Source organism: Apis florea, unplaced genomic scaffold (assembly GCF_048593485.1).
Source record: "Apis florea isolate Af1SG1 unplaced genomic scaffold, ASM4859348v1 contig_2203_pilon, whole genome shotgun sequence".
Classification (NCBI taxonomy): domain Eukaryota; kingdom Metazoa; phylum Arthropoda; class Insecta; order Hymenoptera; family Apidae; genus Apis; species Apis florea.
In genome coordinates, this window is record NW_028256543.1 from 8724 (window position 1) to 35854 (window position 27131).

General features: G+C 23.5%; 2 protein-coding genes across 12 annotated transcripts; one reads left to right on the forward strand and one right to left on the reverse strand.

The window, feature by feature from the left end:
* The first annotated feature begins 467 nt into the window (after nucleotides 1-467).
* Nucleotides 468-25688, forward strand: LOC100863935 (A-type potassium channel modulatory protein KCNIP1). 8 transcript variants are annotated; one of them, XM_031917602.2, is made up of 9 exons: nucleotides 1769-2030; nucleotides 8430-8818; nucleotides 19210-19279; nucleotides 19361-19431; nucleotides 19681-19953; nucleotides 20179-20477; nucleotides 20807-20931; nucleotides 21000-23858; nucleotides 24109-25688. In XM_031917602.2, exons 2-6 carry the CDS (start codon nucleotides 8654-8656, stop codon nucleotides 20224-20226), a joined length of 627 nt encoding a protein of 208 aa, XP_031773462.1. In that variant the 5' UTR covers nucleotides 1769-2030; nucleotides 8430-8653; the 3' UTR covers nucleotides 20227-20477; nucleotides 20807-20931; nucleotides 21000-23858; nucleotides 24109-25688. The 8 variants fall into 8 exon arrangements, with proteins under 8 accessions (XP_086773616.1, XP_012344347.1, XP_031773462.1 ...); XM_086917492.1 differs by having other exon boundaries at nucleotides 20812-20931; XM_086917490.1 differs by having other exon boundaries at nucleotides 468-1813; nucleotides 20807-23858.
* On the reverse strand, nucleotides 13744-19264 carry LOC105735979 (dynein regulatory complex subunit 5). Of its 4 annotated transcripts, none has more exons than XM_086917487.1 (9): nucleotides 18921-19264; nucleotides 18408-18680; nucleotides 17471-17662; nucleotides 17057-17227; nucleotides 16818-16956; nucleotides 16270-16510; nucleotides 15532-15687; nucleotides 15054-15168; nucleotides 13744-14985 (listed from the first exon to the last, which is right to left on the reverse strand). In XM_086917487.1, exons 1-9 carry the CDS (start codon nucleotides 18965-18967, stop codon nucleotides 14871-14873), a joined length of 1449 nt encoding a protein of 482 aa, XP_086773613.1. In that variant the 5' UTR covers nucleotides 18968-19264; the 3' UTR covers nucleotides 13744-14870. The 4 variants fall into 4 exon arrangements, with proteins under 4 accessions (XP_086773613.1, XP_086773612.1, XP_086773614.1 ...); XM_086917486.1 differs by having other exon boundaries at nucleotides 13744-14991; nucleotides 18921-19262; XM_086917488.1 differs by lacking the exon at nucleotides 18921-19264 and having other exon boundaries at nucleotides 13744-14991; nucleotides 18517-18667.
* Nucleotides 25689-27131: the final 1443 nt, after the last annotated feature.

Here is a 27131-nt window from a genome sequence, read left to right on the forward strand (position 1 = left end):
GAGGAATAGAAAATTGTATGATACTGATTAAAAAAAATGTATTTAGAATTAAGTGCATGCACAATCAAGGGTATGATTAAATAAAATAGTATTGCATGTATTTTAGAAAAATAGATATTGTAGATAAGTAGTTGGGTAAAATGGCGTAGCGCTTTTTGGGATGCTTATTTTGCTTATTTTTTTCTTTTTCTTCTTTTTTTTAATTTTTTACTATCAATCATTCTTCATTTTCACATCGATGAAAATGTAAAATGTTGGTAGAAAGTCTTTTAATTTTAATTTTATTTGCAGATTTTAGTCTTCCGCGCCGGTTTTCTTTGCAACTCCTTTTGATGCTCGTGTTGCACAACGATCAAAAGTTTGAACGTTTTGCAAACATATATCATACAAAGGAGAATTATTTGTGAATAAATAAATTTTCGTATTAAAGGAGGGTGGATGGGGGACGTCGTGGTTAGGGTGGGTCTCCAATTCGCAGCAACCTCCAAGCGGTGAGACCTGGGAAATCATATTATTTAATATACAATATATAATTATTGCTAATATCCCGCTAGTATCAATGATACAACTATATATTTTATAAGAAATAATATGAGCTAATTGGCTGCGATCGCGATTATATTTTTCATAGATAGAAATATTATAATTTAAGATGATAAATAATATTCTTGTTTCAATTTCTAAAATTATAATGAAGTATAGTAATTTAGTTTTTTCTTTTTACCTTTTGAGAGTTTTAATTTTGTCCACATATTTATGTCAGGATGTGCTAGATGGCAGAAGAAATAGATAGAAATCTAAAAAACTATGATCTTTTTGGAGATTATATATTTCGAAATATAAGACTCAAAATTTTAAAATATCGCGTAGAAAAAAAAATATTTTGTCCTTTAAAAGGATAAAATGGAATAAGAATTTAGATTTAGCTCCATCTCTTGAATATTTTCAAATGAAAGTTTAACATCTACAAGATGGCGATGATTTTCATTTCTTACTCTACTTTTGGAAAGATGTCTGTAAGAGATGGCATTAATGATCAATTCTATTTGCTCCTTGTTTATGTATGTTCCATCTAAACTATTTTATAGATGGCGTTAATTTTACAATTTTTATTCTATATCTATTCTTCTCTTCTATTTTTGCTTTTGGCGCGTAGTTTCAAGATAATCAGCGTCCATTTTTTTTGTTTATCTAATATACTATAGAAAATTTTTTATGTATTTAATTTTGTATAATTATTTGTAAATAAAGAATCAAAAAAAATAATTTAATTGCTTCGGATTCTTCGGTGGAGACATTTAATTATTCCATTTTATTCAGATTTAGTAATTTGAATTTATTAATGAAGATATTAATGAAGATACAGTAAATAATATATTTCATTTTTTTAATTTTATAAAAAAACAATATATTCAACAATTTAATCAATAGTGAAATAGTTTTAAATAATAAAAATATATTCAGTAAATTATAATTCTAAAATAAATGAAGTCAATCTTGAATAATATTATTTCTTGTTATTTATTTTTCAATAATTTTCTGAACGAAACTATTATTGATATTTCGTCAGGAATAAAAAAAGCAAAAGAAATAAGGAAAGCAATCAGTAGAGTAACAGAAAAGAATTTGTCCGTTAAGGGTAGCGTTTGATATGAGAAAGGATAGTATAGGGTTGTAAAGGAGAGTGATGATTGGGCGGGGCAGAGGATGCGTGGTCCGGTCTAGCCCAGCCACATCTAGTCTGCCGCCGACTGCGTAGTTGCGCAGTATTGCCACTGAGTGTCGTGTGTGCTAGTAGAAGAGGATATAAACGGTATGCCGGTGCACGGGTCAGCCTTACTCTCTTTCTCCGGTCCTTTGTAAAACATCGTGTTTCCTCCTCGATTTAGGGTCGTTCACCCTGAACTCTAACGTGCTCGCGTTATCCTTCGAAATTCCATTGTTTTTCTGCTGTGGTTTTCTTTCATCGCATTATCATTCTAATTGAATTTCCAGCAAGTTTTCTGATACTTCCTTCTACACCGAGAAACGTAAGCGATTCCTTTTCTGTATATTGTTACCGAGATTGTTGCCACTTGCTTGCGCTCGAGGAAATTGTATATTCCGTATTTGATAGATAAGTTATTATTATAGAGAGGTTAAAAGGATGCTGCGTGTTTTGAATTCGATGCTACTTGAACTTTGTGATAGATTTTTGAATTTGTTGCTTGATTAATATGGATTATCAAGGAAAGAGGAATTGTTTAGGGTTAAATGAAAATCAATTGATTATATGAAATTGAGAATTAGATTACTAGATTACTAAAAATAAAGTAATTTTAATATTTAATGTTTAATTATTTAAATAAATGTTATTAAAGGGTATAGAAATATAAAATCGCAGATAATGAATTAAATAGATATTTTTTGTTTTTCATTTCTTGAAAGTAGTTTCTATAAATATTAGTTATTACGTTTTATTTAACATTATTATATTTAGCGTTAATATTTCTAGATTAAATTAAATAATTTTTATCGAAATATTTTTTAATTTAATTTAAAATCACATAAAAAATTTCAGAATAATTTCTTTTGGAAATAATATTTTTCTTTCAAAATTAATAATCAAAATCATGAATATTACGTGTACGAATATTACGTAATGTTATTTTACTATGCTTTCTGCTACATCAAATTATCCTTGTCTCTATTGTTCCTGGCAAGGTATAATATTTGAACTGTTTTTCTCTATAGCCTAAGATTTATTGTTTGTCATCCAATGTGTCATATAACTCATATTTTGAATAAAACATTAACACATTAAAGATTAATATAACATTTCGAAAAACTATTTGTATTTCCTTCATTCGGTTTTACAAAAGATGGTTTTACAACTGTGAATAAATGAAACTTTTGAGAGATAATAACAATATCTCGCGTAACTGGGATATTAAAACCAAATATTTAAACCAGTTTAAATATAAAGCTATTCGAATTGAGTATTCTTTCATTGACTTTGATCAATCTGAAAGAATATTGAATTTTTTTTTTACTATAATAATATTTTTTTTCGAGTATATTATCATTTTTATTAATCATCATTTTCATCAATATAATTGATATGATTTTCCAAAGATAAACATCCTTTATATATATATATTATTGCAGTATCTTATATTCCCCGTAATTTTTCTATTATATTATTAATTATCGTTAATATTTTATATATTTTGTATATATTTTATTTTCTTAAAAATAGAATTAAAAAAATATAAATACATAATTTTTTAAATTTTAATTTTAGAATTCGTTGACTTAATAATTGAATTTTCATATTTAATTTATAACATTATATCTATTTTATCGTCAAAGCAAAAACAAATGAGTAGCATTGATAATGGTAATGAAGATGTAATTCGGATTTATTGTTGAAACGATCGCTATAGAAAAGTTCGCTGGAAGATTTAATGCAATGTGGTAGCTAATTTCTTGCACGCATGATATTCGGTTTACTTCACCATCTATTTTTAATGGTACTCGAGCTAATCTGAAAATTTACTTTTAACAATGAAGATTTTTTTTTCATAATTTAATCAAAATAAATAATTATATTCGAGTAATGATTAATAATAGAAATAGATCATCAATAATTTTTATTCGATCTTCAACAAAATTTGAATTATTTTTAATAGAAAAGAAAAGAGAAATAGAGAGAGAGTATCAGTTTTAAATTTAAGTTATTTAAAATGTTTTTAAATATATGATATGCATATAGAAATATTATGTGCATGTACATAATATATACATTATTATATTTTTTATTTTATCTTTTACATTGAAAATATTTGATAATTAAATAATATGAATATTTTTAAATTTTATATTTTATGAGATCGCTGTTACTACAGTAATTAATGATTTTACAATGTAATAAGAAAGTACAGACTTATTTTCTCGATTTAATTAATATGTTTTTATAGTTTATAGTAGTCTTCGTAACGAATGTAATCTTGTAAAAATGGATAATAACGACCATTAATAATTACGACCATAATTAACAATTTGCGTAACTTCTAGAAATTTTGTAGAAGAATATTCCGAAGAGTAAATTTTGAAACTCATATTTTCTTTTATTATGATATTATCAATTATGTTATTCTTTATTCTTAGAAAAATTATTTCTTAAATTTTTAAAAAAATTTGTTTTTCTCTGTAATAATTCTAAGTTCGACAATTATTTTAATTATCATTATAATTTTTATTTGTCGATATTATTTTTAAATTGTCGATATTATTGTATTATTATATTACTAAACATAAATTAATTTAAAATTTACATATAATTGTATTTAATTTTTATACAATATATATATATATAATTTTTATGAATTACATAATGCATAAAAAAATTGATTTATTTATGTCTTATGATTTGTTGTTCTACATTAGTTATGAAGACTATTATTGTAAAAGTGATACATTAATTAAATTGAGAAAATAACATTATTATAAATTACAAAAATGATTTATAAAAATTAAAAAATTTGAAACAAAATATCTTAAATAACGTGGGAAAAATATTTTTCATTGCACTCTTTTTCTCTGTATATTATATAAATATTATAATTATTATAATAATATTATATATTAATATAATAATAATAATATTATATTATCAATATTATAATATTATAATATCAAATAATTTTTAAATTCAATCATTATTATATACATTATATACATCGTTAAAATTAAAAAAATTTTTTTTTTTTATAAAGAATTCACAGATTAACCAAGACACCCTCCAAAACCACCCTTTACCGAAAAAATCGATAAAAGGGAGTTGAGATGGAGAGTGTGCTGGTAAATGTGGGTGGATTTAAACGAAGAGTATCGAAATTTATTCCGGAAATACGCGCATGCACTGCTTTTGCCAACTTTCCAACGAAATGCCGAATAACTATACTATGTAGGTATATTATGTAGATACATATATATATCTATATCGAATGGTACATAGATACTACGCGGTAACAAGGCTATGTATTCTCTTTTACTTACATATGTATTGCATAATGGCCATATATATCACCTATGCGCCTATGAAAAATAAAAATTCGCTTTATTTATCGATCCTTGTGCCCGTAGTATACGCATACAATCACGATTCATTCGAGCATTTCAACCGTTTTCCTTGTATTCGTGGAAAACGATAAAACATTTATTACCTTTGTTACATAGCAACTTTTTGCATAGAAAAATATATAGTGCAAAAATATTTTAATATCTTTCTTTTTCTAGTTTCCTTTTTTTTTTCAATTTAGAAATTACTTGAAGATATTTTTCAATAGAAATTCAACTTGAAAAAATCTTTGTCTTTAATTTAAAAAAAAATGATTTTCTTTGCGATGAATTGTGAATGAATTTTTATGTTTTTAATAATTTTAATAATTTTTTAGTCATTTTAATATTCTTAATTTAGGATATTGATTTTGTTTTTTTTTTTTTTTGAATATTTTTTATTCAAGATTTTTTAAAGATAATTTAAAAAATATATATATACGTATATGTAATAGGATAGCTATTTGTGCATATTTAAAATTTTTTTGTTTATATTTCGAAATAGGCAAATTAAAGAATGAATCATTAAGATATTTAAAAAGTAAAATCGTAATAACAAAAAGTTGAATAATTAATTTTCTTTCTTCGAAAAAATGTTTTTAAACGGAAATTTATTAGTAATTAAAATTGAGTAATTCAATATTTAATTGTAACTATTTTACATATTATTAGTAATATAAATTAATAATAATTTATAACAATATTACATTCAATAATTTTTTAAAGTTTTATTACAATGTAAACTTTGGTTAAAAATACATGACTTTAAGTGATTCATTTCTTCAAGAATTATTCATCGATCACGTCTGTGTATCGGAGAAAGCTAACAAAGTATACATATCCGAAAGAAGAGAACAGATTGTTTTATCAAGAAATATAATCATAAAATTTCAAATTGGCGATTATGTGAAAAAGTCTTAAAAATAGATTGAAATTTGTTTGTAGTTGAAAACAAAATGCTGAAAGATATTTTTTAAAATGAAAATTAAATTTTTAAAATTTAATAAAGGTAAAAACTGACTTGAATAAGCGATATAGAGAAAAAAAAGAAAATTTATATAATCGATTTTTTCTGATGATTTAAAACAAAATAATCTAATATTATAGTATGTGTGAAAATAAAAAAAATTTTATCTTAAAATCTATCATCATAATACTATAATTTATGAAGAAAATGATACTATATAAAAAGAAATGTAACTCAAAAACAAAAATAAAATAAAATTCTATTTTTTTTTCCATTTTTTCCATACATATATATATAAAATATTATATTTAAAAGTTAAAACATTATTATTTACATGAATCATATTGTTAGATTATAATAGAAATATTTAGATTATAGCAATATTTCTATTTCTGTTTCTTAAATTTCTTGATTAGATAATAATTAATATATATTATGAGAAAAAAGGTAAAAATGTACAATATATAAGATATTAATATTATTATTTATTTATTAATTTTATTTTTAGTTACTTTTAATGATATGAATTTATATCATATATTGAATAATCTAATAAATAATAAAATATTAAAAAAAAAATTTTATTATCGATTATTGCATTATTGCATCAGAAAAAAATTTGGAATAAAGTGTAAAATAAAATAAGATTCAATAGTTGGCTACCTGTTACAGTAAAATTAATTTGGGCCACTATTGAAAAAAAATCTGTTCAAGTTCAGCAGAGTGTGAATTGAAATGAAACGATTCGAAAATGTCATTAGAGAAACCTTTTGAACAATCATCGATTCTTGAAAGAAAGCAACGATGCTTGACGAGCATTCACGGGTTTATTATCTTTTTTTCTTCTCTTCTTTATAAAATACATTGTGACATTGTATTTGATTCAATAGGCATCAACTGAATGACCTAAATCTTGTTAACCATGCATAATTTCTTTTTTTTTCTTATTCCCTTTTGGAAAATGATTACTGAAAACTTTTGTTGTAATTGATAAAGACACATACAATAATCTAGATTATGAGTATATTTTAAGATAGAAAATAAAAAAGGTAAAAGTAATGAATAGTACAGGATGTTTTAAAATTATGAGAGTATTGTCATTATTTTCTAATCTTGAAATAATAGGTAAAGAATTCGCAATAAAAAATTATAGATAAAAACATTCTTAAATATAACAAGTAATTTATAAATTAAAAATAACTTTAATAATAACATTGAAATAAAATAAAATATCACGAAGATAATAATATTTTTATATAATCAAAATAGAAGAAAACTGAATGTTTATATTTTCTAAAGAAATATTTTTAAAGATGCTCAAATTAATCAGTAAGTTATCTTATTCAGCATCCTTAAAAGAATAGACACGTTTTCTAAAACAAAATATAAATCTATTAAAAAATATCGAATTGATAAATTAATTATTTTATTCCTTTAAAAAATTATTTCATTATAAATACGTTCACTCACGCTTTAAGTAGAATAAGACGATATTAAGTCAGACTGTGCCATTCGCAATACTTGGCTTCGTTTGATTCATTAGAGAGTTGACATGTTTCGATTAAATTTTTTATCTATTTACAGATTCGTTATTCTATGCGTAAAAATTTAATTTGATATATTCCAATTGTTTCTCCTTTTTTTTTCTTTTTTTTAAATTTTTGTTTTGATATTTTTTGCCATTTTAACGCGTGTAACTGATTTTAAATCTAGTAATTTTGTAATTGCTATCACGAATCCGATACTTGTACGAATACATATTCGCCTATCGTTAGAAACATCGTTCGATATATGCAAAATATATATCAATCAGTGCATATTTATGTATATATGTATAACATATTATGTGATTTTAAATTATTCCAATTATTTGTCGGTTAAATCGTATCGAGTTTTGAAAATATTTAAAATAATATTTCATCTTGACGTATCAATAAGAAAGATCCATGATATATTTTTAAATATATTTTTAAAAATATATTATTAAAATATATTTTTTGTTTTTTTTTTTAAATTTTATATAATTTTTGATATTAAAATATTAAAGGTATACGTTTGAGATAAGAAAAATATTAAAAATATATTTGAGATAAGAAAAGTATTTTATTGTTTGAAACATACTTTGTTAAATATGAGAAATTTAAGATTGATGGACACGCAACGATCAAAATAAACTTATTAAACTTCATGCTCCTGATAGAAGTTTCAATTGTTTCTCGATTTAATAACAAAATTTTAAACAAAGAACTTTTAAATTTAGAACAAAAAATAAATATTGATCAATTTAAAATTGTTTTAATTATTAAATTCATTCTCTTGAAAAATATTTCAATTAATCTGCTAATAAATTTTGTTTTTACAGTATTGGTCAATTACTCTCTCTCTATCTCTCTCTCTCTCTCTCCTTCTCTCTCTGTGTCTCTCTCTCTATTCTTCTATCAACGGAAATTGAGAGATGAAGTAAGAAGATATTTAACGAATAAGAATGGATAAAATGGTGTGACCTTAAACGAATCAAGACGACAATATCTAACAAGTTGAGAAAAGAAGAAATTTCGTTGACAGAAAGCATAGGATTAAGTACAAATGGCTACGCCACCAGACTCACCGGGACCGGAAGAGGCTCTTTTCGACTTCGAGAGTACAAGAACCAGACAACAGACTACAAGGCCGGTTGCCCTTGAAGAGTTGCTTCGACAAACCAAGTTCTCTAGGCAAGAAATACGCGTGATGTATCGTGGCTTTAAACAGGTACATTGAATCCGAAAATATAGCTAGTGATACAGAGTTGTGATTCCTGGAACAACAAATAAGGATGTGAGTCATACTTGGCTGGTCTGACCACTTCTCAATTACTCTCGTGTAGATTACGAGTTGAAATTTCATCTTTAAACAATGAGAAATAATTTAAATTCACGGGCTTGCATTCTTGTAAAAAATTTCTAAATTTGATTTATTTAAAAACGAAATCTAAAAAAAAATGGAAAAAGAAGTATTTTTAAACGTGAAATCATCCATTTGCTGTTTTTTTAACTTATTTTTATTCCAATATTATATTTTACATAATTTTATATAAATTAATTCTACTAACGATTTTAAATATCGAAATTAAGAAAATTAATTCATTATATTTGTCTCATTTTAAATCAGGTTTTTTCAAGAATCATAACTATTCTTTATGCTCTTCAAAGTTAATTTGCTTTCATAGCGATTTAGGATCAATTTTCAGCACGATAGTATGCCAGTATGAATTTTCTTATGAATTCGATAATAGTAAAATTTTACATAATAATAATTTTTGAAATGTTAAATAGAGGTATTTAGTCTTGTATCGATTTTTTCGTAAAGTTAGATGCAATTGTAACATATGTTATATTTTTTTAACTAGACGATTGTGTCACTGGCTTACCATCAATTTCCTTTTATAATTTTATTTGTCATGAATATTCAAGATATTTTTGGTCATTTTTCAAGAAACATTCAGATTATTATTCATTCTTTTATTTTATTTAATAAAATAAAGAAAATTTTAGTCAGAAGAAATAGTACTTAAGTATTTAATTTTTGTTTCAAATCTTCAAAGTTGCTCGTCCACATGTCTTCTATTGAGAATGTAACTTTTCAAACAAATGAGTTTGAAACTGTAACAAAATCACCTGTACATTTCGCAGTAATTTGTCGAGTTTAGAACTTTCTATTCTTCAACCAGAATTTATCCACATTACACGATATCTATCTCATTTAAATAAACCAAGAATAAATTCAACATATTAATCTTTCTGAAAGATTTTCATTCGTATAAAAATATTCTTTTCTGTATTATAAATTTTTTATATGTAGTATTCTTAAAATACATTTAGTATAAATTATTAAAATTGATGTAAATAACATTTTTATTAATTTTCTATTGTATTTTCTAACGTTCTTGTTATCTTCATTGCCATCTTTCTTTCTTTCTTCCGAAAGTTTTAAAAATATTTATTTATGCTCATCGATATTTATTACCAAAGAAATTAAAAAAAAGAAAAGTGAACATTCTTTGGTAATTATATATACATATATATATATAATAATTTAATATAATAATTAATAATAATTTTATTGAAATCTCTATTATTCTTTACTTTTCGAGATTGTCAATTTTAATGCACGAATAGTGATCCTCTAGTGAATTTAATTATCGATGGATATAATTCATTCATCAACAACTCTGATTTTTGATAGCTATCGATAAATCACATGATAGATAGCTGACATAAAGTAGACAATGGTAGGATAATTTGTCGCTTGATGAATATTATATTATTCGATATATTTTAACATGTATACACGTAATTTAGTTAGTAATATTAATGCAATTTTCAACAAACAATAAAAACTTTCTTTCTATAATACAATGTGCCAGCACATCTTAATTGAAACATTTCGAATGATCGATACATTGATCATATCATCAGTTGTTTTATAGATGTGACGAATGAAAAATAGATAGTTACAAAATGTTTTTGCGACTAGTCTATCGATGTTCAAAATTGTGAATTGTGTGTAGCCTTTTTTTCTTTAGTTTCATTGCAAAATATATGATTTTTAACTTTTCCAACTAAATATCGTGTGTACTACTATCGATCTGAACTTTATGCTCTTACCTATCTAAAACTGTGTCACGACGATTACTATTTCACGAGACGCTGTAAAGTTTTGAAATTCTACTGAAAGTTTTCGAACAGATATATGACTCGACTTTCAATCATTTCACTGAAAGATTATATTTATATATATATATATATATATGGAAGTCGTAAATGATTAACAAAACGTACTTTGGAAGATTTGAATTATTAACAAGAAAGAAAGAGCATTTTGATATAAAATTACGAATCGAATATTAAAAGAAATTATATTTATAATATAAAGATAGAAGAATTAAATGATTTTATTAGGTGTAACATCTAATTTTTCATTTATGTATTCTGTCACATACTTTTTTTGATTTAATTATAAAATAATTTTCTATATTATTTTCAGAGATATTTTTCTTGTATGATGCATAAATATTTATACCCATTTATATGTTCTCTTTCTTTGTTACTTATTTCATAAAGATGTCTCTATTATATTTTTTATTATTCTTGAAAGGAATTTAATATTTTTAAAAAGAAATTCTCCATGTTTCTTTTTTATTCTCATAATATTAATGAGAATATTTAAAAATATTTAAAAAAAATATGCTCTTAATTAAAAAAAATAAATTAATCTAAAAATAAAGAAATTAAATTGCCTCCTAGGAAAAGACTATATCGGTTCTTTGAAAAGATCGAAAGGTTGAATATCGTACTTCTGTCGCAGCCACTTGTAGACAAGCATTTACACGCGACGCGAAACTAAAAGCTCTGAGCTTCAGAACGTTTTATGTGTATGGCGAAAAAAACTTGGATTTTTCGAGAGTTCCTTAGATGTTTTAATTGCGCTATTTCGTCACTATACGTTTGCCACTCGAGCCGTTAAGACTGGCAATTGTGTCAAGAGCATGCGTTTGCACGATAATGAAAATGTCCGTACAAAGTATCGCAAGAATGTGCACAATATTTTTTGGAAATAGGTCAATGAACAAAAAAATATCTAAAAATTTGAAATTGCGTATCATTCTAAATCTATATTTATAAAGTTATTAATTTTGTGAGTGAAAATTTTCATTATAAAAATTATAATATGAATATTGAGTCATATTTACATAATCATATACATAAGTACAGACACATATATATATATATATATATTTTTTTATTTTATAAAATTTTTGTTTCAGTTATCAAAAAAATAAATAAAAGTTTTATGTTGACGCTAAATTAAAAATAAAGTATTCATATTTTATCTTCACGGACAAATCTAATCAAAAGATATTTTCTATAACATTAATATATAATTGATTAGTGCAAATTCGATATTTTCTATTCCATAGTTTCTTTGTCAAAGAAACAGTTATCGAAGAAACACGACATCTTCAATGTTTCCCTTGTTCTTTCACTCGATCTTGAGTCTGGAAAGAAGTCTTCTTTTTTCCCTTTTTTTCAATGAAAGCGTAAAGGTTAGGCGAGTGTTACCACGCTCGTCCTATTGAACTCGATTCTATTTAAGGGAATATGGCGGGAGTGAGTGTGTCGGTATCTAGTGGAAATCGAAGAAGGCCGACACCAGAGGCCGCGTCGAGGCCGGGACCTTGGCGTTTAGAAAAATTGTAAGTACTTATTTAGGCCCATATAATAACATTCATGAAGATCGATAATATAAATGAACTTCTCGCTAAATTGTCGCCTTCTCAGATGTATTTTTGAACTTTCACGCGTTTCTCTAAATTATTTTAATTCATTTTGTTATAATTATATTCTGGATAATCAATTTTAGTTTTCTTACGGAAGCAGAAATTAATGTAAAATTTTCTTTTTTCAATGATAAATAATGATTGGTTCAAATGAAATATTGGTTCAATTGAAAATTTAAAAAGTATTATTTGATTATATATCGATATTTTGTGTAAAATTTAAAGAATTTAAAGAATATATATTTAAATCATGATGATATTAATTTTGACGTTTTCTTTTATATTGTCTTAAAAATTTAAATCTAAAAAAAGTATTCAATATTCTGTATTTTTTAATTTAGAAATTTTTATATTATTTATATAAATATATGTATATTTTTTAGTTGAAAAAATAGAAATAATTTTTTTTATTTGTTCTTGTTATATTACATGAAAAAACGAACAAAGTTGTAAATACAAGTTAAAAACTATAAGTTAAGTAGTTGATTGAAGAATCCAACGTTTCTAGAGTTCATTAATCTCTTCTTTAATTCATCAATTATTCATCATAATCAATTAACTCGATTCGTTTCATCGTTTTGTGAAAGTCTCATCCATTTTTCTCCATCTTTGTATCTTTGTTATTTAATATGCAAATATTATAATTGTGTTAACTGTTAACAATATTTGTGTTACATATTAATTTCAATAGTAACAACTGCTTCAATTACAATTCACATGTCAACTGAAATTCTAATAAGGAGAATTTCGATATAATCTCTTGGGAGTAGAATTCAATAACGCTGTTCCATGTAATTGAAACATATATGTATATCTTCATAATTTACTCTCTCGATAAATACAAAGATAAGCAGGTTCATTTTGAACATATTCAAAAAACATTAATTAAATTACGAATTTGTGTTTAATACGATTATTTTTATTAAAAAATTAAAATTAGTAATACTCTTTGCGCATTTAACTATATCTTAAATTACATTTCTCATCTCAACAGAGCGATTAAGTTATCGGAAATATGTGAACTTCCGTTATAAATATCAAATTAAAAAGGTGAAAATCGATTTTTAATGTCAGAATTTCATAATGGATAGTTGTTTTCCGTACAAGATACAACGAAGGACCATTTATTTTCTTCGAGCATAAGTATGGTTCCAAAGAAATTATAAACTATAACTTCTTGAGAATCGATAAAATTTTATGATCTCGACCAGATATTGTGTAAGATATTGGGAATCATTTTTATGTAAAAACATATCGCCATTTTTTAAACATAATCCAAAGATTCGATATAGTTGATTTTTTCACTTGATTAAAAAAATTTTTTGAAAGAAACCATAATTAATTAAATCAACTCCAATTTTACATTAAAATTTAAACAGTATATTATTTATTATAAAAGTTATTATACATATACATTTAAAAAAATATATATTTAGGAAAATAAAATAAAAATAATTTTATTTCAATCAATTTTTGAATAAAATTATAAGTCAGTATTACGAATAATATATGTAGAGAGTGTATCATTTTAATTGATTTTTAACAAATATTATATATAAAATATACGTACAATATTCCACTGGAATATTCCACTAATCAACTACTGAAATATTAATAATATATGTTTGATATTTCAAATATATATCTATTTTAATATGCAAAAATTATTTCAATTGAATAATATTATAAAGTAATATGCTTTTTTTAAAAATTAATAATAATATATATTTTAAATTTTTTAATTTTCATATGATTCAATCTTGGAATCGTTTTCTTACATTCCAATATATAAAAGCACAATAGTGAGATTAAATATGTTTTCCTCACGAAAAAAAAGCAATCGAGGAAGAATATTCCTAAGATTGCACGAAATTGGATCTTTTGTTTTTTTCCGACAACCGTTTGTCTTAATAATGAAAAAAGTCTTAGCACTGGCCTACTTTTGCTGCAATTTACCGTACTCACGGTTCTCACATAACTTCTTCGAAGTAGTTGCACGCTCTTGCGCTGCTCTTTTGTTGCCAACTCTTTCATTAGTCCTTCTCCATTGCGACGATCATTTTCTTCATACTTCCTCAGGCAATGGATGAAAATTTAGATGGAATGAAGATATTGTCATTGAATATTATGCAGAAATATTAATTATTCTATTGATATTGGAATTTCTTCCTATATTTGCTTTGAATGCATCCAATCAATTAAGTTTAACAAATTTTGATCATTTTAATGATATATTAAAAAAATATTATATGGAAGTATATAAAATGTTTGTGTATAATTTGTTTATATTTTTTCTTATGTTTTCTATTTTATGCTTTTTTTCTTTTATATATTTCTTTTATATATTTTCTCATTCTAAATTGAATTTTTTCATAAATTATTTTCATATTTTTTTTTTATTTCTTTTATGCATTACTTTTAATTTTTATTTTTTGCACATAAGTTTGCATTTTATTATCAATTTCCTTATTTTTTGATACTTCCTTACATGATATTGAATATATCATTATTGAATGTTTGTTTAAAGATAGACAAATCACTGGAAATTTTTTGTGATTCTTCAAGCATTTGTTTCGTATTCTCTTTCAATTTCTTTAGTCTATTTCTTAAGAATAACAAAAATCAGAGATCAAGTATCGCTTAATAAAATATATAACTTTCTCTTACCTCATTACACTCTCGTAGATAGAATTTTCTGATTTTTTCGAGAAATTACACATTCGAGCTTTGAATTCCACTATAAATGGAATTTCTTTCAATGCTAAATCAATCGTTTCTCCAACTGAAATCACATTTTATCCGTTTATTTTATATCCAATATTATATTCTTTATTCTAATCAATGAATATTTGAATAGAAAATTGATTTATAAAAAGTAAAATAAAGCTAATTCAATATTAAATCAGAATTAAATAAATTCTATTTTTAAAATGTATTTATCGAAACAATTTATCAAAAAATATTAATTCTTTTTTCGATTTTATGTTTTTAATATATTACATTCAAAATAAATTGTTGTTGTAAATTGTTTAAATTTATTTTTTAATTTTTCTACCTTTCTTTTTTACCGTTTAACTATCTAATGTGTAATTTTATACACTGTAATTAACAAAAAAAATTTTTTTTTACTAGGAACATATCTCACTTTTTTCGTTAAAATCGTTGTTCGACACATCGATACTCAAATTTTCGAAATTGATGGAACCGGAAGTCAATATATCAGCCAGTGCCGTACCTCCTGCAGCTTCTATTTTGCAAGCACTCAAATTGAGAACTTCCAAACTTTCGTTTCTTAACAGAACTAAAACAAACACAGACAATGAACTCTTGGGAATGCAATTTCAATCTGTTCTTTGCCTAAGATCACTTCTTTGAAAATTGTATAAACTATACGAGAATCAAGTTAGTTTGTACAAGCTAGACAAAGATCTAAGGGAACATAGATATAAGGGAATTGTTCAATTGTAAAATTTTTTCAATTATTCAATGATATAAGTAACAATAATAAACATTTTTATTTTAAGAAAAAATAAATTTAAACAAAAAAAAATGAAATAAATTAGGATTAATATATTCATTATATATAATAATTATTATAAATTAGTAAATATTATTTCGTTCATTATATTAAATGTCCTACACTATATATTCTGTGCATTTATGTAAGCATATATGTGTAGTTATAAATCATGGAAGATTAACTATTCGATGAAATGCAGAAGTCAAACAAAGATCCAGGGTAACTTCCGGCGAGAGATTAATGGAATGGAAGTTGAGCACAGTGTTTGTTCTATGGGATACAATCGCCTTTCGATACAATAGACAGTTTAAATATTGACTCATAAGAGGATAAAGTTAGTAACCCAATATCTTGTACACTTACAGGCACATATGTGAAACATCCCGTCGTCTAACAAAGGGTTCATCCCTAGATTCAGAACTTTAAATATTATCGCGTTCTCCAACATTAGCAGCCCATAAATTATGCCAGCAACTCCTTCCGGTCCTATGTTATTGTTCTCCAAATGCAATACCTTCAATTTCTTGTGCAACAATAGAAATTCACCAATTGCCTTAGCTCCTGTGTCTCCCAGTTTACAATGAGAGAAATTTAGTTCTTCTATCTATGCTTAAAAACATATTAAAAATATTATATGAGGAAATTTATTAAAAAATTGCTCGATAAAAAAACAAAGCATTATGGAAAAAGGGAATCAAATTATTTCAAATATTAAAAGAATATATAATGTTGAAGTATAAAGTATTATAAAAAAATGAGATGATTATAAGACAGAACTTTCAAAAATATTGTAAAATACTTTTTTTCTTTTCTTTTATTTTTCTAAATTTATTATCAATACGAAGAGCATTAAAAAATTATTTAAGATATGTAATTCTTTTTTTTATTAGATTTATCATAATATTACGAACATTTTGGTTTTCCACCATTCCCTGAAGAAGAGCTGCAATACATAATTGGTCCACATTGCTCCTAGTTAAGCTAAACTTCTTCAATTTCTCACAAGCTTTAATCCCACGACCAAGACCCAGACAATCTTCAATGGAAATGCTTTATTTTTTTTTATTTTTATTTTCAGTTATTTATTTTATTACATAAATCAAACTTTTTGAGAAATATGCTATAACTTGAAAAAAAAAAAAAAACTCACTCAAAGTCTGTCCATTCGAAACCATCGTTCATATAAATCTGTCCAAAATTAATGCGAATTTCCGTAAGATAAGGAAAACGTGGTAGAATAATTTCTAACGGGATATGATGAACGGGATATTCTCTATCTTTTTCACAAGGATCTTCGTCGTTTAGAGATATCCTTGTTTTCCTGTGATATTTTAAGCAGATAATATATTGATTACATAACATAACTTGTAAAAAAAAGATTTCAATTTTTGAAATTTTATATGATCGAATAATAGTTATTTTTTGTAAATTCTTTTCAAATTATTTAGCTCTCTTTTTTATAAATATATCTATTTCTTTTTTTAAAGTAAATACTTTATACTTGTTTATATTTTTTATCTGTTTATATTTTATATTTTATATCTGTTTAAAATAAATTACCTACTTTGTAGGTATGAGAGAACGTATCTCTATGGTGTGTACATATTTATGCACTAGATCGATCATTTTTTCGCATTCTTCTTTTTGCGCTTCGAAGAAAGTTGGATCGAGATTCTCCAAATATTCGCCAAAAATACCCTCGCAATAACGTCGTCGCCAACAATTACCATGCATAGATAAATCATTGTGTTCCCATCTAAAATAATTCCAATCTTTTCGTGTTTTCGCATTTTAATTTGTTTAAAGTAACGTTTAAAGTAAACTAAAAAGAAATTTCCTTATGAAAATTCCGTAATTCTCATGTTGGAAATGTGTGTGTTGAGTACAGTGTTTGAGAGGATGTTTGTTGAAAGACTGCCAAGCAAAATTAATAGAATTGATACTGTATAAAGTGCATCATATATACTTATAGTAAAATATATATATATATATATATATATATGCATAATTAAAACTACTTTTTAATTAGTAAATTAAATTTGGAATTTTACGTTTTTATGAGGATTTAAAAATTTTTTTTTTTAAATTTTTGAAAAAAAAAAAGAAGAAAGATTGAGAATTTCTTTTATCGAGAAAGATAAAATTATTAATCACTATTTCTAAAGTATAAAATTAAATGTTCTTTTTGTTTATTTATTTAAAATTTTTCAATTTCTTATTTTTCTATTTTCTTTCTCATTATTATTTTATTTTTATATTTTTATTAAAATTTTTCTTATAAAATATTTTAATATTTTTATTTTCGAATTTATTAATTTTTTTTATTTTATAAATTTTCAAATTTTCAATTTTCTTATTATTTTTCTTTTTCTTTTTTTTTTTTTCTATTATTTTTCTATCATTTTATTGTAAAGTTTAATTTATAAGAATTCTCGAAAAGAAAAATTTAAATTTCTAAAAAACATATTTAGTAACAAGATTTTCGATTACAGCTATTTCACCTAGCTTTCGAGCAACGTTCCCAATAATATTCGTCCTCAATTTTCTTTATAGTCAATTCAAACGGCAAATCGGTGGACAAAATTTCTATTAGCTCATTTCTGTCCTCACATGTTGGTAATTCTTCCAGTATTGGATTTCTTTTCCATTCAGAGGCTATAACACGAAGAGCGAGGGTCTTTAAGCTCGGAACTCTGTCCACGTCCCAGTAAACATCTTCCGACCGAATTGTTCGTTCAGTCTCGGTCGGTAATTGTGTCGTTTCATCTGAACATCTTTCAGAAAGATATTAATATTAAATATATTTTATTATATGTATCATTAATCTTAAAAAATATGATTATAATAAAAATTATATAATAAAAATTAGAATTAGAATATTGAAAAATTATAAAAGATTAAATAATTTTTTTTTAATTATTTTAAATAAGATTTAGAAATTTGAAAATTGAATGAAATTGTGGAAAATTAACTGGAAAATTAGAAAATTATAAAAAATAAAATAAAAAACTTACCGGTATGTTTCAAACACATATTTCGGTATAGTATACGGAATTTTCATTTTTGTTGCTTTTTTTATGCATTACATTCATACATATGCAAATATCCACTTCGATTCATTTCCTTCGTATCTTCACTCATTTTATAACCTGTTTCAAATGAAATTTATTATTGGCAATGAAAACTTCTTTTTTCGACGAATTAATATATTTATTATTAATTATTTCTATTTTTCATATATATTTGAATGATTTTTTTTTAAATTAAATTAATATTCATATTTATATATATTCATATTTTTAGGAATGTCCAGAGGGTGTAGTGCACGAAGATTTATTTAAGGACATCTATGCAAAATTTTTCCCCCATGGCAGTAAGTTTTAATTAAAGATCCTTTTCTCTTGAATAGTTATTGAGAAATTATTTTAATATTTATTTGTGTTATTAATTGCAGATTCTAGTCTTTATGCTCATTACGTGTTTAAGGCGTTCGATGTTAACTGCAATGGTGCCATGAATTTTAGGGTAATTTTTATCTTCCTCTTATTATTTTTTTTTTAAGAACTATTTGTTAACAATTTTCTTTTTTCTTTTAAGGAACAATATAATTTTTTAATTTTAAATTAAAATTTACAATATTATTTATTTATCGATTTCAATTAATTAATTCTTTAATTTTCTATTTATTATTTTTTTTATTTTCTATATTACTTTTCATAATAAAAAGAAAGAAAAGAAAAAAATTCAAGTTATAAAAAATGATATTTTCTTCAGGATCTTCTCGTCATTTTATCGACTTTGCTACGAGGAAGTATCTACGAGAAATTACGATGGATCTTCAAGCTTTATGATATAAACGGTGATGGGTGCATCACCAGGGGCGAGTTATGGGAAGTAGTGATTGCGGTACATGAGCTTATGGGTCGACGGCATCACGCTGAAGAGGAAAGGAAAGCGAGAGAGCAATTGGATAGGGTGTTCAAGAAGTTTGATCTAAACCAGGATGGTATAATAACGATCGAGGAATTCATGGAGAGTTGTCTAAGGGTACTAACGTTTTATTTCACTATTTTATCATTTCTTTAAACAATATCGTTTTTTCATATATTGTTTGTCGATAACAAAAAATACTACAAGCTACTCAAAAAACTTTGAGTAACTTTTATTTTATTAAGATAAAAAAATAAATATAAGAATAATTATTAAAATGAAAATTTAATTACAATAAATGATATGGTAATGCAATATGATTAATAAAAATAATTTGTTTAGGATGACGTGACTACACGGTCGTTGGCAAAGTTCGACTACGCGTTTTGATCTCCGGAGAAGGAAGAGCCCCCGGTGATGACCACGACAACGCCGCCAACGCCGCTCTCTACCACTACGACTACCTTTTCACAATCCCAATCGCCTTCACCACCGCCGCCGTCCTACTCTTTGCTGCCACCTATTCCACCGCCTTTGCCTTCTCAACCACCTCCAGGTTATACCGTTCAGGATCAGGAGCTTTATATGCTCTTAGCGGCGCACTGGTGGAATCAACCGGAGGCTCCACTTTTTTGCTAAGGGTAAACAATTTAGTGAACGAGTTAGCTCGTTATTCTTCTCTTATTTGAGATATATATTTTTTTTCAATAATATAATTGTAAGTGATAGAAATATGGTTTGGATAAGAATAAATTTCAATTAGTTTTAGGTAGTATAATTAAAAAAATAAATAAAAAATAATAAAATATATATATATAATAACATTTTATAAAAAATAGGCTTCTATTAAAAAGAATTAATAAAATTAGAAAACAAGTAGAAAAAATAATAAGAAAAAGAACTAGATCTTAAGAAAAAGCAAATATTTTTTTAACAGAATATAATCTAAAACGTTTCAATTTTTTTTCAGGATAGGATAAAATATGATTCCCAAATTCTACAATAAAAAATTCCAATTTCAAGAAAAATAAAGAATATTTAAAAAAAAAAGCAAAAAAAGACAAAAATAAAAAAAATCAAATTTTTAAAAATCTTGTAAGTTCAAGAATTTAATCATGCTCGTAGTCAACAGATGAACGAGCTACATGTATTTCTTCTTGCAGAAGAATTATTTTATGTCACGTAAAGTGAGCGTTAAACTATAATATCTAAACTATAATGGAAAAAGAATACTTCCTTTGGGAGACGGGAGATAATTTGTCAATTGTGGAATCGAGAGTAAAAACTCGAGTCAGAAATTATCATGAGAAAAAGAAATGTTTCAATAAATTAGGAGAGTAAAAATTAAATCGACTAATACATTATAAAGAAAGAATATTAGTAAAATATTAATAATCTTTGAAGAAGGAAAAACATTGAATACGGAAGAAAGTATTTAAGAATCTAATATATTACACACTGAAGAAACGTTGAAAACATTGAAATGAAATGAATTCGAAATGAAACAGTATTTTATCTTGTTTCACATCCGTGCCAAATTCTGAAAACCTATTTTATTTCTTTCATAAGCAATGGAAGGACGTATGGCTGTGTATACAATTGAAAGACAATTTTATCTTTATAATTAATATGAAAAATAATGCAAATGATGAAATGTTTATGAAGTATTGATCTGAAGAACAATTAATTACGTACAGGATATTTCTTAAATTTTATCGAGAATAATTTTTCACAAATCAAATAATATTGAATATTTGGGAACAAATGAAATAAAAAATTTATCAAATATATACTCTTTAGTAAAGATTTTCTTCTGTGGATGAAAGTTATGTTATTATGTAGAAAATTATTAAATTTTAAATTTTATTAAATTATTAAATAAATAGCTAAATTGAAGAATATAATAACTCTTTGATTCAAATCTGTTAATAAAATTTTTAGCAAAATATAATTAATTTGAGCAACATTTCCTTTACATATACAAGTATAGATAGAATTATATTAAATATAATACCATAAAAATTTGAAAGCTAAAACTGATTGTGTAAAAGAAAAAATCGAAATAATTTGAAATTTATTAAGATCAGTAAGATGATATAAATGATTAACCAAAAATATTTAATAAATACATGTATTCGACATATGTAATTTAATTATATTTTTTTGAAGGATAATTCCTTTTTCAAAATTTAGATTTTTCACATAATAAATTTAATAAATTTAATATTTTGAGCTTGATAAAGAAGCTATATTTTTTTCTATATTTCTCGAGGAATATATATTGGTTTTGTACTTATTGTATGAACAATTTACACATTAAAAACTTCTTCAGTATGCAACGAGCATTTGGCGATAGAACTTTAGAGATGTTAAAGAGATTCAATTTTCTATTGGAATAATCAAATAATTTAAAAAGAGAAATAAGAAGGTATACGAATACAATGTGGTTCTCTTAAAAAAAGAGCAGAACGATATTCAGCTTTATCATATTAATTATATACACTATATACATATGTGTATCTTATACATATAATGTCTCTATAGGGTTCAACCATTTTAAGAGTCATTTGTAGAATTATATCATAGATATAAGTAATAATCAAAAATCAGTTTTCTAATATTGATTGTTGGTTGAAAACGATTTTCATACAAACATATATGTAAGCAAACATATATGTAAGCAATTAAAGAATATTAAGATTATATAGTATTATTCAATAGAAAAATAAAGAGGTGTTTCTATAATTATCTATATTCTGCAAAACGAAACACCAAATTGCAATAATCACTTAGTAATTCAAAAGAAAGAAAACTGAGAGGAAAAAGAAATTAAGAAAAATTATATAGGATTACACGAAACGATTTTGTTAAAGAATTGTACAATTTATCGTCGATTGAATACACGACAAGATAATCAGTAGCTATAAGCAGCTTGTATCGATTTTGAGATCACTAGTTTTTTTTTTCGAATCACATATATATGCCACACATATGCCACATTTTATCAATATATATACAATATTACGCGTTTTTTCAAATTAAAAAAAAATTTTGCACATGCACTTTCAAACATGTTTATATCCAATTTGAAATTTTCTTAATGATTTTTAAAACTTTTTTTTCATCTATTTATAACCACTTACATTTAATGCTAAAGAATTTTCTTTATTCCAAATAGATTTATTTATTTACTTTAATAATTATTATATTAAATAATTATATCAAATAATTAATTATTTACTTTAATAATAGTAAATAATTAGACATTCGTAGATAAATCAGAATTTTTAATCCCTTAAGTAGTTGTAGTTTTCAGATATCAATTTATAAAATTATTGGAGATACTTAATAAGAATTAATAAGAACGATTTATAAATAGTAGTTACCTTACATTAAAAATTGTAGGCAATACGTACATGTGTATAATATATGTACATATATATATAATATGTACATATATACACATAATATGTATATATATATATATAATATATATATATATATATATATATATATATAACTTTTTATTTATAGTATAGTAAACCTTTTAAAGTAGAGGCTCAAGTTAAGAAAATTTTAAGATAAGAACCGTTTGTTAACCTCTTCCTAACACTCTTGCACTGTTATTTGTTAATCAATGAACTCCTTCCACCATGTTTTAATAAGAAAACAAGTAGGTTGCTAAGCGCGTTCTTATAGTAACTATCTATATATATAATTAAATAAAGATAATTGATTCGCTTTAGAATTTGTAAACAGTTTAAATTTTTCTGTTTCAATAATTATTATATGTAGTATATTATACATTTGAATTTGTATAAATTATACCATTTTATATTTATTTAAGTAAAAAACAAAAATATGACAATTAATTTATTAAATTATTTTCTTATTTTCATACAAAAAAAATAATTTTGTTATTAAATTTTTAAAAAGTTAAAAAATTGAAAATAAAAATAAAAATTAAGTTGATTTTTAATTCTTGGATAATGGATAAATATATTTTTCTGCAACTTCTGCGAGTAAAGATTAATTTTTGAATCGTTTATCCACAATTATATTATTATTATTATTATTATAAAAAATTTAAAAAATTTTGGAATATTTATTAAAAACTCTACTTTATTATATAATCATTCAGTCAGTGAAATATTTAAAAAATTTATTAGTAAAAATAAAAATCTCTTTAAAAGAATGAAATCTTGCTCAAACGATTCAGATTAACTACGGAATTAATTAATTTCATTTCCGATTAATTTCATTTTTTTTCAGATGAAAATTTGTTAATTTTTATATCGTTAACAAAAGAAGATTGAAAGTAAGTTACAAACAAGAATCCGTTAACCATTGTTCCTAATAATGAATAAAAGCATAAACATGTATAAAGTGTTCACAACGGTTAACAAGTTCAAGTATTATCATGAATATTAATTGAATGCAGGTTGTTTCTGCATCTAAATGAACAAGTCAATTGTATCTAAAAACGGAAGAATTCAATAAGTAAGAATTTTGAAACAAATTTCCTAATTGCATAACAGTTTGAATACTGAATGAGAGTTTTTCGCTGAATTTCTCACTGAATAAAAATAAAATGAGCGAAATCGATTTAAAAAACGATTATCAATGTTTTCTGACAACAATATGCGTATATATTACATTCAATTTAATGTGATTAAACAATTTTTACATATTTTCTAAGAAAACCAAGAGAGATTTTAGAAGGAGGAAACAACGAATGTTATAATTAAAAAAAAAAAAAAACAGTTTTCTATACATCAAATAATCTGAAGAATACAATCTTCAATAAAGAATAAGAAGATATAAAGTATTTCTGGTTTTGAAATAACGAAATTTAGATTACAGAATACCATAAAAAAACAATTTAGTAACATTGATATTGAAATAATTGATATTGAAGAAAACTATATTTATAATTATTTTTTTTATTTTAAATATTACTTTATTAATTAATTTATTATATTACTTAATTAATTTATTTCAAATATCTTTATTTTTTAAAGTATTTAACTGAAACCGGAAATGCTTTATATAATGAACTATCGATGATACTTTTGAATTAAAGTTTTCAAACACTATATGTTTAATATGTCTTATGATAAAAAAGATTTAAACACAAACATTTGATAATCATTTTCGTTATGAAAAAAGAACTGAAAATTTAAATTTTCTGTCAAAAAATTAAACATAATTTTATTTGAACATATTTTAAAACATAGGGAAAAAATGAATATTATATTTTTATCAACAATTTATCATAACTTATTTTTTTCAATAAAAAAAACATAATTTAGATTGTTACATATCGTGCGTGCTTATTGGTTATTTTAAAATCGAAAAAATTGTCAAATTAAAATATAGAAGTATAAGAAAAATCAAATTTTAAAGAACTTATTAGATAATTAAATTATTAAATCTTATATGTATCAATTTTATGTCGAAATGAGTATAATCATAACTATATAAAATGTTTCAAAATATAAATAAAAAATGGATTTTTTTAAAATTATCTTTAAATTTTCAAATTTTTAATTAAATAATTTAAATTATTTTTAAAAAATTTGATTTTTGAAATGTATTTTGAAACACTTTGTATAAGTCAATGTAGTTGTAATCAATTCATAAATATTAAAGATAGTATAGATCATAATTAACTTTATTGATTATTGGGATTTATCTTGTTGATCTGTAAAATTTTTCAATCGTATCAAAATTTATAGTAATCATACAATGCTTTCAACCTATAAGTATTTGCTTCTTCTTGTACGACTTTCCAAAACGAAAAATTCAATAATTGATTAGCAGTTATTAATTAAACCAGCGATTAGTTTAAAAATCAAATTAAAAAAAATTCATATAATTGTTATTAACTATCGATGATTAATTTAATTTAAGTTTCTATACAATTTTATTTAGGATAAACAATAATATAATATATATATACATCTAACTTTTTTGATCTCTATTCATTAATTCACTTATTTGCAACGAAAAGAATGTTTATTAATAAATGTAATTTATTTTTTAATGTTCTAAGAAACTTATTAGGTGAATTTAAATTTATATTTCATGATAGCATAAACACGAATAACGAATCAAAATTTGTTACAATAGTGACATCTAGTGTGTATGAAATATTCGGTTATAGTTCATAAAATGTATAATTTAATAGTTAATCTTAAAAACAGTTTTTTTATAACAAAAACTTACAATTAAAGATTAGATTAAAATGAAATCGATTAGTGATTAATTTCATGTCGCCAAAAAATTTAAAATAGTTGAAATTTAAAAGTAAGTAATTATTTAGATTATTCTATTAAAAAGTTGTAATTGACAAAATATATATATGATAAATTCTTGTTTATATTATTTATAATTTTTTAAACTTCCGTTTCTTATGGTTTTTAAGATTATGGAATTATATACATACATCCATTTTTCAAAAAAACTTAATTATATATCTTTATAATAAAATATTTTATCATAAACGTTCAAATATTTCAATGATACATTATATTTAATTCTTCTGAAATATATTCGTTAATTTTTATGCTTTAGAATTCAAATATTATTATTAATATAATCATACATTAATTGAGAAACAAAGATTTTGCATGGTACAATTCATAATCATATTATTTTTTATTACTTAGGCCTTTCTCTAATATTTTTATCTATGTCAATTTTTTATACTTATGCTAGATCAAATAATTATAACTACCAATAATTGATTTTGAAAAATTATATATATGTTATATATTATATATATATATAATATATATATATACATATTTATAACGTATGGATAACTTATATCTTGTAACAACTAAATTGTAAATTCAGAGAAATAAAGGAATCGTTATGATTAATCGCTAAAATAATTTTTTTAAAATTATTCGTTAGTGAATTAATAGCAGTAATTAAATAAACTAAATTAAATTAAATAAATAGCAAAAACAACAAGATATACCATCATACAGAACTATAATGATTATTACAAGATAAATATATGTATATTATATCCATATTATATCCAATATTTTTTATCTTTGAAAATTAATACAAATAAGATAAATTCCGATCAAATAATTTATTTAGATATATTATTTTATATTATTTTATTTAATTTTATTTTTTGAGAAATATTATTTTTTTATATTTGTTATTAATCTTATTGAAAATTTATTTAAAAAAAAGATTTTTATAATCAAATTTTAATAAACATGATTACTTATTTTAAAATTAGAATTGCTTAAAAATTACATATACGTTTCTTT